Genomic DNA, 16534 nt, shown 5'->3' on the forward strand with positions numbered 1-16534 from the left:
ATATATATATATATATATATTATAATATATATATACATTATACTGGTACCAGCCCCCCATGGATCCTTGTTGAGTGAGGACGTTACAGAAACATTGCAGCGTAAAGAACAGAGGACTGTGCACAAAGCGTACCACATAAATCAAGAGATGTCACACCTTTCTACGTATGTACCGAAAGGTAATGTTGCAGGGGATAACCGGATTTCATAATGTTTTCTCGTTAAGCGGTTCTACGTTTGTGTTTTGTGCGCGAGGCTTCAATCGGCTGGGATTTCCCGGAAGGCGGCCGGTCTGACGTGACCAGCACTCCGTGGGCCGGAGCCCACGGTTTGCCCGCCATTTCCTCCACGGCGTCGCTGTATTCACGGAACGCTGCCTCCAGAAGCGCAGCGTTCGGCTGCTGTGAACCGCACGGCGGTGATTAAGAGGGTATGTGCTGGATGTAACGGTCGCAGGCAGCCAGACACTTACGAAACGAATAGTTTGCAGCGCCAGTTTGGTAAACAGCTGCTGCAATCGAGATGTCACCGGGTACAGTGGTCGCGGCTGGAGTTCTGGAGTGTAGTTTTCCGGAGTTGTCAACACCGACTTCTTGCGTGGTTGATGCAGCGTCGGAGGAATCCCGGTGGGGATGGAAGGGAGGCAGGGAGGGGGTCGCGTGATTTTGCATCGTTTCTTTCCTCGCGGCGTCATAGGGTTAATTTTAAATGCTGACTAGGGTTGAGGAGAGATACCCTCCCCACCCCCCGCTCCCCTATTCGCTGCCCTTGGGTCTATGCGCTCTATCCCTTACGAACTGAAGCAACACTGCCTGGCGAGATCATTTTTGGATCGCGAGATCTGCAGACCAAGTAGTGGGAATTCCATTGGAGCTGAGGTGGAAGTGGCGGGATTACCCGAAGGGTGTCGCTTTGGTATTCGATCCTGGGTTTGTCCATGAGCCGCCGGAGTTCGCGAACATCCCTGCCGTGGTGAGCTGGAATGCCCCGAGCTCGGTGTTGCGAGCATCAACACGGAAGCAGGCAGCATTCAGCACTGCTAGACGTGGTGTCATGCGTGCCCCATGCATCGTACCCGCTACCGGGCACGCGTCGCCACCTGTTGTCCTGCAGAGGTCCTTCCGTGGCCCCCGTGATGAGCGTGACTGCGGCGGATCACACTAGCCGTGGGCAGCGCCTGACTAGATGGATTGGGCTCATGTAGAGGGATCATCTCGGGGGGGGGGGGGGGGGGAGGTAACCCTCCGGGAGCCTTGCGACCGTCCCCCTAGCGGCAGTGTTTATACCCCAGGCGTTTAATCCGGTTTATCGCGTGGGCTATTCTGGTCGCATTGCAATTCAGATTGTGGTTTGAGGACGTCAAGCCTCGTGTCGGGAGAACAGCTGCCGCCAGGGTAGTCCCATCGTCAGGTTGGTGGTTTAAGTCTACTTTACACTTGAACCGCTCTTTTAGCGGCGGGATCTGTGACCATTTGGGCTTGATTGTTTTTAAAAAATGCTATGAGGTATACATTGTGCGGGTCTGGCCAGCTAGCTAGTCTTCTGTGGTGCTGAATAGATGAATTAACACTTAACATTTAGTGATGCAAACTCTGATGATTGCATATTAAGTTTTGAAATCACGCATTGTTTCAAGAATGGCGTGCAGCAACTCTAGAATGCACCCAGTTGGCCTGCACCTTCGTTCATGCTGATGGCCTACAGCACGTCACGGAGGACAGCAGATGACTTCCATGTAGTGTACCTACAGCGTTAGTGCGTGCAGTCAAAGCCGTTCTTGACGCAGCTCTGCGCCGCGCGCCGCAGGACCCCGTCTGGCAGAGTCCGGAATGAACAGAAACGCCGGCAACCTGCCGAAGGCCACGAATGAGGCCGAGCGGCAGCGGAACATCCGGGCCGGCTCCCAGATCAGCGAGCTCAACAACCCCTGCCTGAGCGTGAGCAGCGTCCCCCCCCCCCCTCCCTGCTCACGTCGACTCCGACCCGCTGCATGGTGATGAGCCTGCTGGTCTGAAACCTGGCTTATTTGTCCGTCGGCGTGCTGGATGCCCCCCCCCCCCCCCTGTATGCCCGTTGTTCTGCTGTAATCGGTTTCATGCGTCGCTTTGGTAGACCATAACGCAGAGCATTTTGATCCGCGACCCGTGGACTTTTTACAATTACCTGCTTGCCTGAGGGTATGCCGCACTAGTGTTTGTTCTCATTCGGGCGTGCCGTGTGTTACCAAAAATCGTGTAAAGGCCTGGTATATGACGTTGTATACAAACCTGTTGGATGCTAGATAAAGAATGAGTCCAAATCGCGGAATGTGATGATGTGTTGGCCCCGCGCCAGAGGCGTCAATGGTTTGGTTGTATAACGCTGACAAAACGACGTTGTAATGTAGTTCGGGCTAGTGTGAGGGATAGCGACAAATGTGCACCTGCTTAAAAAGTTTGCAGGCGGGGGGGGGGGGGGGGGGGGAGCTATGGCACGGGAGATCCAAGCAACGCAGTCATGATTAAGCCACTTGCTTGGCAAAGTCGGACCGGTGTTGGACATGAAAGTCATCTATTAAGTATGTGTGCATTGTTGTTGCAGGAGCAAAGCCAGGTTCAAAAGTGCATGGACAAGTCAGGTTACGACAAAGAGAAGTGTCAATTACACATGAACAATTACAATGCGTGCAAGAGGTTCTGGGTAAGCTCTTACGCCGTCTGACGCTGATGTGACGATTGGTCCGCTCCTGATGCTGGCTATCTTAGTTAGCTCGCGTCAGTACAGCAGTAGTATCTGCCTTGCTATGTCGGTACTCGTTCCATGTTCTATGGTCCAGTTCTGTGGTCCGAAGCTCGTCCTGTCAATGGTTTTTTGCCCCGTTCGTGCCCAAATACGGCAACCTTCCGTGACAAACGCACTGAGCGATTGCGAGCGATTGATGTTCTCCCAGATCCACCAATGGCGGTAGCTCTTGCGGTTAGCGTAGGCGACGGCCTGACGGGCAGACACGGAGAGAGGTACTGGGGCGCGCTGACGATAGGCGGCAGGGAGGTGTGCTGAGAAGTGTTGACGACAGGCTTCTCTGGCGGGAGGGAGGTGCGGAGGCGACGCCGGAAAGAGGGCCTAGAGCCGGAACTTCCTCCCCCCGAGGAGAGGGCCGCCATCAAAAAGGAGTTCCTCTCCAAGGGTCATTTATAGTATACGGGATTCGCGGGAAGGTGCGCGGCGTCGTGCAGGCTGCTTGTGGTTGATGATTGTGGAGCATGGAACGCGTGGTGTGATAGAATACATGCGTTTGGTACAGATCACAACTTTGTGGCTGTTTGGAACTGGGGCTAGCGGAGACCAGTCATGTAGCCACCGTGACAGACTAGTGCGCGATTCTGATGTGGCCGTCTTTGTTGTGTGTATTCAGCTGCTGTTGAGGTATTTATTCGGCTGCACCTAGTTTTCTTCGATTCCCCGCGGTGCCCGCCCTTCGTGCCAGGGTGAGAGGCAGGCAACGCCATATAGCCCCAACAGCTGAGTGTGTCGTGAAGCCCCAATGACACGCACACACGCACGCGCACGCGCGCAAGCACACGCACGCACGCACGCACGCACACACACCAACACACACACACACGCACGCACGCACGCACGCACGCACCACGCGCGCACACCACACACACACACACACACCACACACACACACACACACACCACACACACACACACACACACACACCACACACACACACACACACACACACACACACACACACAGTTTCCTTTTCGTGGATTTCGCTATAGGTCATTCTCTTGACTTGCTCGTCGTGATATTATGGTACGGCAGCTGTGCCCACGCCAGCACCGCCCACCTGGGCGGGTGCAGCATTGGCACTACGTGCACGCCTTTATATCCATACTTGGCGTTTTGGTACAAATAACGCAAGGCTTGAAAGTGGCGTGCCGGCTGGTAGCACTTCGCGTCGGGTCGGGTGATGGTTCATGTATCGCTCGTTCAGTGACGTCACATGTCGATGCGAGCAGGAAACCCCGTGAAAAACCAGATGCCGCCCCAGGGGGATCAGCACACTTCCCTGCCGAATGGCCGCTCGAGTGTCACCTAAAAACCCCTGCTCTCCACTTGTTTTAAGGCATACTTCAGCTTGTTGCGGACGTCGCAATCCACGGCATTCTAATCAACAGACCACATCATCTGCGACATGCCACGATAACCTGTCACATTTACCACGAGAGGGCGGGCGGCGTGTGCGGTCAGCGGGCGCCGAGGCACGGGCGCCAGTTGGTCCCGGCGCAGGTGGGCCGTGCAGCAGTAGCGCGACGGCTCGCTGCCGAGCGGGGCGGCGCAGTAGCGACACCGGCGCGCCCCTGGCGCGTGCGGCGGCTCCGGACCGCGCCGGTCGGCGCTCGCGGCGCCTCCGTCTGCCTAGGTGTGGTGTGTGTGGCAGGGTGTGGCGGGCCACACGCCGCCACACAGAGCGGCCGGCTACAACCAGCGAGCCTGAATGCCGACTACCACCTCAGCGTTGCGGGCTGGCGCATCACGAGTACATCAGCAAGTTATTGCCAGAAGAATCTCCGACAAATGGCCTCCCATGCCGCGAGTCATCGCCGTCGGCGTGTGCGGGTGCTGGCGCGGACCGCTGCAGTCTGGCCGGCGCACTGCCGCAGAGTCCGGCAGCAACATTCCGCCCGTCTCCCCGCCCGCCGGACGCGCCACCACACACCGGTCATGTACACCAACTGTATTACATCGTTGGGTGTGAACATCTACTCATTGTCGGTCGCACACAATACAAACGTCGCATTCGCGGGAGACCATGGTCAGGGCCCGGCGCCGGACGGACGCGAGGCCGCGGGGTACGTAACGCGGGTCCCGTCCAGCGCGACTGCACTGGACACGCCTGCAGCGCCTGCCGACGCCGGAGCGCACGGTGGGCGGCCGGCCGCTGTGTCCACATATCACGCCCTGGCCGGCCAGCGCAGCCTGACCGACCGCATCTGCGAGTACAGACGCGGCCCCAGGAGGAGAGGAGCACGGCTTCTGAGGAGCTGTTTGCAGGGGAGGAGGGCCGGCGCTCGGCGATCACTGAGGGACCAAGCCGAAGAACGGGGCTGTTGGGGCGCCCCCGGCCGGATGGAAAGGACGAGGGAAGACACACCGTGCGTGGGCGAGAGCTCGAGCTCCAGGGAACGAGACGAGCGCCGCCACCTTGGGTACGGTTCGGGGGAGATTGTTTGCGGTCAGACGTACGCGGCGTGCCCTACGTCGCCGCGGGACGACAGCGTGGCCTCTAAGGAGGTCCGCTGTCCCCGAAGTCACCTCATCCATCGGTCTGGCGGGCCCTGAAGCCCGCGCCCACCTCCGCCAGCAGCCGGCCGGTCTCCGAAACACGGAGGAGACCTCGTCGCTTCTCACCCCGTGCATTGGCGGGCATGCCATAGCCCCGCACGGACCAACTGGCCCAAAGCAAGGCACGCCGACATGACATTTCTAGGCACGTCAGCGAGCTCGTGTTCAGGAGCGACGACGGAAGAGGAGAAACACATTTGCCACCAGATTATTCGACTAATAAATACACGGCACAGACAAACGTAACGCATTGAGCTCGTCGCTCCATTGGTTATGGACTGGATCAAATGTGGCTTCGTCCAGTTGAGCTGTGCACCACGCGGATACGCTACAGAAGTATGGGGGCCAGGGGTAAACGCGCGGGTGAAGACCCGCAGAGACCCGATCGGCGGGTAACCGACAGGTGAATAAGTACCTACGCTGACCGGCCAGGTCAGCCCAGCCGTCGGTGGGTTGATTGCCCTCGACCGTCGGCGCGAGCTGCTCCCCGCCCGCCGCGCCGGCAGCGAGCGCCTCTCACGCGATCGAGGACCGACGACGGGGCGGGGCGGGGCGGGGCGCGCGGCCGCGGCCCGACCGGGAGGGGAGTCCGGGAGTCGCCGGGGGACGGACGGACGGACGGACGGACGGACGGTCGGTCGGACGGCCGGTCCGAGCGTCACCCTCACCCGGCCGGCGGTCCCTGCTTTGGCCGAGCCGCGTCGGGCCGCGCTGACTCCGAGGGGTGGGTGGAGCCGGCCGGCCGGCCGGGCGTGCGGCGTGGGGTGCGCCGCCCATGGGGTCCTCCCACTCGACCGCACCAAGCCAGCGGCTCACAACTGGACCCGAGTGGCGTCGCCCACACGCGCCGCGCACTCCCCGTACGAGAGTGGTGTCGCCCACACGCGCCGCGCACTCCCCGTACGGTGCACGGCTCGGCGACGATTGTGGGAGAACATGTTAGGAAACGGCACAAGTTTGAAGCAAAGAACGGACTCACTGGACGCGCAAACCGAACAGCCGTCCAAAATGACGTAGTCAAGGACCGGGCGTCCCAAATTATGCGGTAAGTCACGAGCTAATGGAACAAATTTGTAGGATAAGCACCCGTACTGTGAGTAGAACAAAACATTTAAAGTCCGCGAGGACGAACATGAAACATTGCAAAACAATACAATATACCCATTTCATGCGCGAATCCAGTAAGTATTTCCTGCACTTGTTTGATATGAAGCCTCAGGCGAAAGAGTAGAATAAATCTTACGCAGCAAACAGGACGAAGGACACAAGAGGCGAGACCGGGAAAATTCGGCCCTGAGAAATTATGCTAAAAGAAAACAATGCAGCCAAATATTGAATTACACAACCTCGATCACTGCGACATTGCCCGCAGATTCATGCCGCGAGACTATCACTTCGCCGCTGATCCTGACTCCAGCATCAAGACCTAGACTCGCCGAACATCCTGCCTCTAAACGGACAAAGACGGGTGCGTCTGGCACTTGGAGCGCTTCCCACCGACTCCAGCGCCAGGGCCGGTCAATTGCGACGGCTGAGACCACAGGCCGAGGCGCGGCTTACCGGCCCGTCGCGCCGGGGAGCTGCGGGCAGCCCCTCAGCCCGAGCAGGCGGCGCCGGCCCGCGCTGATCGACTCCCGCGAGGAGCAGGCGTGACACACAGGACCAGACACCGCACCCGACGGCAGGTCTGCCAGCTGGACAAAGCACACTGACCGTGGAGAGTCGCGAAGCGCGACAATTAGGAACGTCTGCATACCGTCGCCAGCGGACCGAAACGCGACAGAAACGGGAGCACTGCAATCAGAGTACGAGAAAATTTGACCACCAAAGAGTGCCGACGTCTGCACCAATAGCTTAGGATGCCACAAACCATCAAAGGCCGGCAAGAACATCCCAAAGCTCCAGAGAACGGAGGAAACGGATGGAACTTCGGTTAACAACAGGAGTATCTGAAAGCGCCGTTAAACGAATGAAACGTTTAAAACCTTTAGCGAATAATGATAACTTAAAACAGTGAATATATAAGCCTCGAATAGTGATCAGCCTCAAACGAACGATCACCTGAAACTGCCCTGACAGGATGTCTTTCCACGCTATATGATTGGAAGGCAAGCATGAAAGCTTCGATGGGAGCAGAGGTAAGATGATCTGGGCCTGCAGTGGGCGATGCTGCTGGCTTTCGGAGATGGCGATCGATCGGGAACTCGCTCACAAACTTGACGCAACGCGTCACCTGTTTCCACACTCCACGCCTTTCGACCCCAGACAAGCTGCAGTGGAGGGTCGAAACGCCCGGCGACTAGAAACGCACATAACACGGGGAGCTCAAATGGGCTCGAATCGATACTAAGCGTACCGAATCAAGCCAGGTCAGCTCCAGGCTAAAATCAAAGGTCCGGACGATACCGAACACCAGAAGATTATCATACGAAATGATAAGATTGGTCGCACACTCGGTAACTACCCGGATCACATAAATCCCACCAAATTTAAGCATCCCAGATATCTGCTCCCCACTAAGTCAATGTAATTCGGATACCCAATCGAATGATAGTCAACATAACCAAAACTGTTGCAGTGTTTTCAAACGTTTAAGACCGGCTTGCGAGGTACAGCGCGGTCTTCTGTGGCCGCCAGCGCCCTCCCTCTCGGTCCGTGTCGCCACACGGTGGGCGGCGGTGGCGCCGACCGGCCGCGACCCCGGCGCGCTCGGAGCGAGAGGGCGCTGCGGTCGGCTGTGACCGGCCGGTGCGCGCCAATGTCAATCTTCTAGCGTTCAGGCATCGTCGGCTAATAGTCAATCGGTCCGTTCTTTGACTGTCAGCGCCGGAATGTTGAAGTGGTGACACATCTGCCGCACCTGCCGACAGAGACACGATGTCAGCGCCGGTGTCGAGGACGCACGCCGCGGATCGCCGTGGTTGGCTGCTGGCAGCGAAAGATCAGGCCACGTCCATTCTGCAGTCCTGACAATTATTGCGCGATTTACCGTAACCAGCGAAATACTGCGACAAACAAATGGTCGAAAGATGGTGAAAGACGGCACTCGATGCCAGGAATTCTACAATTGTGTCGCGAGTTTCATCAACAGAGGGAAGAATGATTGTGATGAAAAAGCATGCCTCCCGCACCTTAACATTCCAACACGCGCCATGCTTCTTTGGGTCATACCCCTCATCCATTAGCACATGGAATGTCTAATGTGAGCACTGCTGCTCAGGGCAAGCGTAGCCCACTAAGCCAGCATCGGTGCAACCCGTGGCGTCCAACTTACCACACACACTCCGTAGTGTATGTGAGCGATCGTGACGAAAACAGCCAGCGACCACAGTGCTGCCATCTCTGCGGGCGTCGTGGAAGGCGCGAGTAGCGCCACGCCCGCCGCGAGCGCCACCGGCGCCAGCAGTTTGTTAAGCGCCTGTACGTCATTGTTGGTCATCTGCGCCACGATCAGGCGACACTGGAACGGAACGAGACCGGTACAGGTTCGGAGGAGATCACAAGACGGCGCAACGGAGCAGAATCACGGACGGAGAGACGGCCAGGCAGCGCTGCAGCGGAACAAAATCAGTGCAGACTGGGAAACGATCCGAGAGTACTGGAACAAAACAGCCAAAATAGAAACAACTGGGTTATTATGGAGTGCAACAAGACAACACCTCCAGCTACAAGCCATCGGATGGTGCTGCATGTTGCAACAACACAGAACGGATACACCGCAAACAAGATAAAAACACACGTTATGTCAACTCAAGACCAGAGACTAGCTGTACCACCAAGGAGTGAAAAACCATGTCTTGCATTTGTAACAATGACAAACATGGCTTTTGCCGTTGGATTTCCGAGTTAGAACTGGGGGACAATAGCGTGTCACCCAACGGTGATAAGATGAACTGTTCCCGCATTCACAGCAAAGCTAAACGCCCGCGTAGAATACCCCCACTTGTCTCACCGAAAAAAACAAGTAAAAAACTGACCTCGCGGGGGTAACAATTTTGATCGTTTATCCCACGCATCGGCTGCCATGGCTGGAGCCATTTTTTGGCATCCCAGGAATGTCACAGCTACACGTGACATGCATAGCAAAAACCGTTTAAACCCTAAGCACGGCCAGCCTCTGACTTTGACCTGAGGTTTCTGGACTCGCACGCATCCGTATCCCCGGCACGAACCCCTCTGCCCCATGCCTTCACAATTGCAACTAGCCGCGTGCGACAGGCCACAGGCACATTCCAGTTGCAGCTATACTCGTTAACAGCATGACCACTGCACTCAAGCCGTGCCTCCACTTACGCAGATGTTGGAGAACACGGCACCGATGGTGAAGCTGAAGAGCCGCAGGTCGGTGTTGATGATGTCGCACGGGGAGAACGCCACCCACAGCGAAGTGATGACCAGCAGGATGGCCGGCGAGAGCAGCGGCAGCAGCGAGGAGCCTAGGCTGCGGCCCTTGCCCGTACCGTCGCGGTAACTCCTGTCAGAGGAAGGCGCCGTCAGAGCACACTCCTGTCAGAGGGAGGCGCCGTCACAGCGCACCCCTGTCAAAGGGAGGCGCTGTCAGAGCGCACTCCTGTCAGAGGGAGGTGCCGTCAGTGCCGCCAGAACGCACCCTGTCAGAGGGAGGCGCCGTCAGTGACATCTTCCTGTTTCGGGGGAGGGGGGGGGGGGAGGCGCCATCGAAGCACAGCTATCCGTTGTCGCCCATCATAGAACGGTCGGCCGCTGGTTGCCGTTTATTCGTGAAGCCGGATCCCACGTTAAACGTCGTGTTTTTACGACACCCTCTCCGCTGGGGCGTCACCCAGTCGGAGAGATTGCCGCAGTCCGACGACGGCCCGAGAGACGCTGCCGCTGTAGACGCTGCCGCCTCGAGTCATTGTCAGCGGCTTATTAACACCGATAAGGCACGCCTGAACAACAACGGCACGGCACGTCTCAAAGTGTCACACGCTCCGCCACGCCCAGCGGCGGACCGACGTCGAGTCCCGACAGCACTGCAGCAGGTCAGCACGGGCCAAACAATACGCCCAAACTTCATCGGAAGTGGCGCGATCATACCGCGGCACCACGCCGGGGCTTCGTCGTGACATCAGCGGCGCTGTATGTAGCATCGCCCTGAGGTCGGAGCGCTCCGCCGCCCATCTCAACAGGCTGATACACAACTTCTTCAGCAGCCTCACCGCGCCAGATGCCGCGGACAAGCGCTGGACCGCGCACTCACTTGTAGACGTTCCACAGCGTCATGGGCAAGCTGGTGCCCAGCGTGCCCAGCCACATGAGGATCTCGAACGAGGCGCCCGCCGTGATCACGGGCGTGCCGTCCGCCGCCCGGTACAGCGCGAACTTCCACAGCGTGTAGTCGCCGAAAAACGTGACCAGGTACAGCACCAGGATGCCCTGGCGGCGGCGTGGCAGGGGGCAGGGCTGGTCGGTCGCGCCAGGGTCGACAGGGAGGTCACCACGCGGCCCACGGATCCGCTCCCTTGCGTCGCGGTACTCCTAATGGGCGGTGGTACGCTGCGCACGTCACGACCCACGCGAGAGTCGCGCCAGGGTTGACAGGGAGGTCACCATGCGGCCCACGGATCCGCTCCCTTACGTCGCGGTATTCCTAATGGGCGGTGGTACGCTGCGCACGTCACGACCTACACGAGACGGCATGTTAGCCAGCATACTCCACGACCTGACGGACGGGCTGGCAGACATCGTACCCTCTTCGGTCGAAACATATCAAGCAGTGAGCACTGGGACACGCTGACAACATATACAAAACCTGTACTGCAAAACATCGGCGCATATCATTAGCACATATCAAGGGATCGTAGATTAGACCTGTCACCCCCTCTATTCAGAGCAACGGCGGGGCAGGGCGGGTCCAGTGGACATAACGGGCCTCCTATGTTCGCTCTCTTACCAGTTGTGACACGTCGTAGCCCCAGGGCAGGAAGAGCAGGCCCGTGTTGTACTTCTCCCAGTGCGACAGGAAGAAGCACATCCACACGCTCCACATGCAGTAGAACATGCGGATCGACGGGATGCTGTACTCGAGCTTGCCGAATACAGAAAAGAGCGTGATGGGGATGAAGAACGAGGTCCACGAGTCGAGGCCGTGGTCGAACAGCTCGCCCAGTGGCCCGCTCACGCCCAGCCGGCGCGCCTGCTTGCCGTCAATGCCGTCTGCGCACAGAGGGAGGCAAGGCCGGTCAGCCAACGCACGCCATCGTCTGAGGAGCGGCGCAGCGGCGCTCGACGCACGCCGTGGGCGGTGGTGGAGGTAGCTGGTTGTCAGGCGCACACACGGGGATATTTCCGCCCCGGGAGGGGGGGGGGGGGGGGGCGAGGCGCACGGTTGGCAATATCCCAAACCAAGATCGAAACTGCAAAAAGTCAGGCATAAACTCCCTTAATCTCAATGAATGATTATAGGGGTTTATAGGAGTTGATAGAGACCCGAGCCAACAATCGCGCCATAGGCTAACATATCAGCTCAAATCCCCGAACGTTGCCGAGCACAACCCATGTTCGCGAGGCGCCGGCCGCAAATAGCCGGTGGCGCTGGGGCGACATCAATCGGTCTCCATGGCGACGGTCGGCCGCCGGCAGTCGGCCGTACCGAGCGTGTGTGACAGGAACAGGTTGATGGCGGCCACCAGCCAGACCCAGCGCGGGATGGCCGGCACGGCCGGCTTGTTGGACGTGCTCGACGCCACGAAGTAGTAGTCGTAGACGGTAAGCATGACGAAGTTGGCCACCGTGAGCAGGAAGCCCGTCAACGTAAGCAGGTTCGGCGCCACATTACGCGGACAGATCTGGAATGGTACGCGCCGCCGGCTCAGACCGCCGCGCAGAGACCATTGGCTGCCGGAACGCACATGCGGCGACCATCGGCCACCGGAGCACGCACGCGGCAACCATCGGCTACCGGAACACATACGGCGGCCATCGGCCTGCGGAACACACACGGTGGCCATCGAACACCGGAGCACGCACGGCGGCCGTCAGTCAGCGGAACACAAACGGCTGCCATCGGCCACCGAAACACACACGCGGCGACCATACCGGCAAAGTGACAATGTTCGTTTTACCACCTGACGATAAGCACAAATACCGGGAAATCCCGAAAACCCACTGCGTACCAAGTTCAACGCAGGGGATTACGGAACAGACAGCCGACAAATCCCCTTCGGCGGACAGAGAAATGGCAAGACGTTTCACACGTGTAAAGGCCTGAAATACTAACGATTCGTCTGGGCGCAACATGGTTATCCCCGATCCACCCGCTACGCCGGAAGGCTATATATGGTGCTGCCTGAGACGATGAAGATACCTCAGTACCACGGGAATCCACTACGCTGGGGCAAAATTTGTCCAAAAAGTCGGGCCAGGTAGGCGGCGAAGTACGCACGTACGTAACACAGTGCGCTAGCGAGAAGCGCAATCCAAACTCTGCGGCAGGAAATTGTTCGTACTATCAAATTTAAGGCTTCGCATATATATATTATATATATATATATATATATATATATATATATATATATATATATGCATCATTTTAGATATCATCCATCAGATAAAACAAAGCAGTGAGTGAGCACGAGAATTCGCATCACATCTGATGTGCAGCGTTTTTTTACGAGCGACATAACAGACAGCTCAACGCTGCTTGATCTGCAATTTCTTCAAACCAGGCGCGTCCGAACTGCGCAGTTATACGAAACGCGCGATCATTATAAACATACGTTCTTGTCTTCCACACATGTTTTTTAAGGATAGCCAAACCCTGGTCCGAGACCCACTGCGCGATAACCTTGACCGATGAGAGCGGCGATAAACAATCAAAGGAATACGCAGCTGAGGTAAGCCGCACGAGAGGAGCACGTAGTTATTAACGTACCAAATGTGTTCCTTGTTGGGTGATTAAGAATTAAGCATTTATAATTGTCCGATAAATGCTGACTGGTGGCACCCGGGTGCGACGACAAATGTGGCGCGAAGCTTAACAAAGACGGGCAAGTTGCTCTAAACCGACCTTCAAGCGCGAACCTTAACTCTTCGCTTAGACTTCCGGGCACACGATCCCGCGCGATCGCGCCCGCACTTTAACAATGTGCAGGACACCTGACCAAGACGGCTGGACCGCGCCGCCCCAGGGTCGGAGTTCACAGTCATGAGTGCGGGGCGGGGCGGGCGGCAGCGTGCCGGTGGCGGGTTCGGCAGCGCCCGGCAGTCACATGGCAGGGGCGGCTGCTCGGCGCCGCGCCCGACGGTATCGAGCGGTGCGTGCGTCCCGGCGGGAGCAGGGTCCGGGCCCGCCGGGGGGCCGCTTGGACTCGGGTCCGACGGGCCGCCCGCGCGGTGACGGGCCGCTACTGACCAGACTCGCCACACGAATTCCAACAATGGCACAAACTGTCCACCAACTTCAATAATGTTGTTTGCAAACATTGATGATGTAGAGTGGATAGATGCCCATGGAATGACATTACCACAGTTAAACCAGGAACTTCCATCCTTAAGCACCAGAGCTGAAGATTAAGGGCTTATTCCACACTAGCCGCACCCTGGCCATTATCACGTCAACCACACTGCTAAGCTTCCGACGCGCACAGATCAGGGCCGCCTGAAGTCGCAGTATGCCACCAATTACTCCATCAAAACCACACTATTTAACTATTTCCCATGATCAGAACCCCAAGCCGAACATTTAGCGCACACCGCGTGAGAACGGAGCACCAAACCACGCGGTTGTAGCGTGTGGACTTGAGTGGACGAGAATTTAGAAGTGGGTTGACCTAATCAGATAAAGCACTTGCATACTGAGGTCGAAAATAAAGGGGTTCTGAAATCAGGTGACCCACATTTTGCGACAATCTACTAAAGGGGTCGAGACCAACTACAATCACAATATTCTCAGCATTTCGCCTCCACCATCACTGATTTTATCAGCAATGCTCAAAGGGTAACAAAGCATGACACTGTATAGCTTACCTTGACGACTGCATTCCAGAAAGGGTGCATCACATAGTTGCTAAGAGGACTTGTGTCAATGGAGCTATACTGGAAACATCACAAGAAGGTGCTGCAGTTAAAGCATAGTGATGATCAATGAGCACCAAAGGGTAGGAGGCGAAAACCCGCGATGTTGATGAGACAGAAAGCCAGGGTCCATTGCAGATGTCTCATGAGATGTCCAATGACCATGAACATTTCAAAAGCAAGCACAGATCAAATGCAGATGAAATATCTCAGTGGAACTTCTCACCACGACCCAACACCATACAAACATCAATGAAACATGACAAAAACCAGCAGACCAGTGATCAGTCCAACAGATAAAGCTGCTTTCCTTCACCCTGGTTTGTTAACATTAAAGCAACCATCTCATGGAACTAAAAAGCCATTCTGTATTAACCTTATAGTTTTCAAATCCTGTGATGTGTTCATGCCTCAAATACTTAGTATTGAACAGCATGGCCCAACCACTGCAGACTAGCTCAGTTTTACAGACAACCAGTAGGAACACTGAGATTCTTGCACTGATGCCCTTGGCACTCTCTTCTTTGCACCTGGAACAGTGAATATGATTAGAATTGGGGATGCAACCTTAACAACTCTTGCCAACCTCTTTTCATGTTTGTTGTTAACCATTGCACACAACATGGCAACAGTATATTCTTCAGGCAAACAGATTCTTACCACAATATTTCAGATGATTTCCCAATGAAGCACTCCCATCATGCAACAACAAAACTGCTGGAATAATAATCAGTTCTGCTGTAGCATAATCCATCAGAAGGTGGGCTTAATACCTTACACAGACAGCATTCACAAAACTACATGCTTTCGCATTGTTTTCACATTCACATTGTTCGCACAGTTTTTAAAAGCAAACTCATTTTTCTGGTCAAAGTATATTGCCCTCACAACAATGTACACTCTTCACACTTATCCATCACAGCCTGAGGAAGGGGAGATGACATGATTACAAACATATTATAAACACTACATATTTTGAGTTCAAGAGAGCAATATTTTCCAGGGGCCTTCTGGCCAATGTGACATTCAGGGAACAGAGGGAACACTAGATGCATATCTTCCCTGATCAAACTGTTGCACATATCTGTGTCAACAGATGTCCAAAAAACACAAAAAAAAAATCAGAACAGATGGCTTCTGATTAATGCAGGGATCTTCTCAAACCAGCAAAGGCCTCCCTTTTCCAAAGCAGGGCCTTCTGTTCCACAGAAGAGTCTCCTGATGCATGTAATGCCTCTGATCCAGAACATGATCCCTCCAATTCAGAAGGGGGCTTCCTTGGGCACCAAATGACAATCACAGTTGGCATGCCTGTAAGCTCTAATAAAGAACAACAACAAGGGGCTTCCTAATTCGGCAAAGGATCTAATCATCCCAAAACCGAGTGTCCTGTTCTGGAGCTGCCATCATTTGATACATGAACAGTGCTTCCTGTTCCAAAAAGAGGGTCCTCTCCTGACACATACAGGGCACCTCCTTATTTGGGAAAGTGCCTCCTAATGCACAGTAGAGATTCCTGAGATAGCAAAGGGGCTCCTCAACATGAAATTGGGCCCTCTGTTCCAGACCATGAGTTACACAATTAATAATGCCAGCCTTATGAACCAGACAACTGGCCTCTTAATGCACAAAACAGCTTTTCTGAGCCTGATTTAGTACTCTCTAGTTCATCTAAACCTGCATAACCTGAGCCCTTTGGTTTGACCAGAAGGAGCCCCCTAAAATTTTGAGGGGGCAAAGACATACTCTTGCCTCTCTTGCTGCCAGCAGGAGGGCAACTGCCCCCCCCCCCCCCCCTTGTGTGTCAGTCCCATTGTGCCAGTGCTGAATATTCTTGACTTTAACATTGCTGATGATGTGGTTCAAAATTGTGGAGTTTGTCAAGACCAAAGAATAGATAAATTTCAGCTGCGACAAAATATCTGGCAGGTTGATATGACACTCAAAGAAGCAGCAGTTTTTTTCCTCCATTGTTGTGTGCTTTTATTATTAACAAACATATCTGAAAAGGGAAATTTCCAAATATCAGCCAAATTTCATTAAACTGAATCCAAAAGCTCGGTCTACACCAAACCTGCATCACCACCACATCCCGGCCTGTCTTTCATCTCTTGAGCTAGTGAACTTGATCTACAAGCACTTTTCCTTGTTATAGTTGTCA

At 55.5% G+C, this 16534-nt stretch overlaps 2 protein-coding genes across 2 annotated transcripts; one reads left to right on the forward strand and one right to left on the reverse strand.

The window, feature by feature from the left end:
- Positions 1-1780: 1780 nt before the first annotated feature.
- LOC119106357 (coiled-coil-helix-coiled-coil-helix domain-containing protein 7-like) lies at positions 1781-3289 on the forward strand. Its single transcript, XM_037229984.1, has 3 exons — positions 1781-1936; positions 2580-2679; positions 3070-3289. The coding sequence occupies exons 1-3, from the start codon at positions 1829-1831 to the stop codon at positions 3174-3176; spliced, it is 315 nt and encodes a 104-aa protein (XP_037085879.1). The 5' UTR covers positions 1781-1828; the 3' UTR covers positions 3177-3289.
- Positions 3290-7263: 3974 nt separating this feature from the next.
- Positions 7264-14847, reverse strand: LOC119106318 (ethanolaminephosphotransferase 1). Its single transcript, XM_037229932.1, has 8 exons — positions 14750-14847; positions 14326-14394; positions 11951-12146; positions 11252-11514; positions 10559-10734; positions 9631-9811; positions 8612-8797; positions 7264-8197 (listed from the first exon to the last, which is right to left on the reverse strand). Exons 1-8 carry the CDS (start codon positions 14807-14809, stop codon positions 8135-8137), a joined length of 1194 nt encoding a protein of 397 aa, XP_037085827.1. The 5' UTR covers positions 14810-14847; the 3' UTR covers positions 7264-8134.
- Between the last annotated feature and the right edge of the window lie 1687 nt (positions 14848-16534).

This window comes from Pollicipes pollicipes, unplaced genomic scaffold, assembly GCF_011947565.3.
Source record: "Pollicipes pollicipes isolate AB1234 unplaced genomic scaffold, Ppol_2.1 Scaffold_6138;HRSCAF=7277_pilon_pilon_pilon, whole genome shotgun sequence".
Classification (NCBI taxonomy): Eukaryota; Metazoa; Arthropoda; class Thecostraca; order Pollicipedomorpha; family Pollicipedidae; genus Pollicipes; species Pollicipes pollicipes.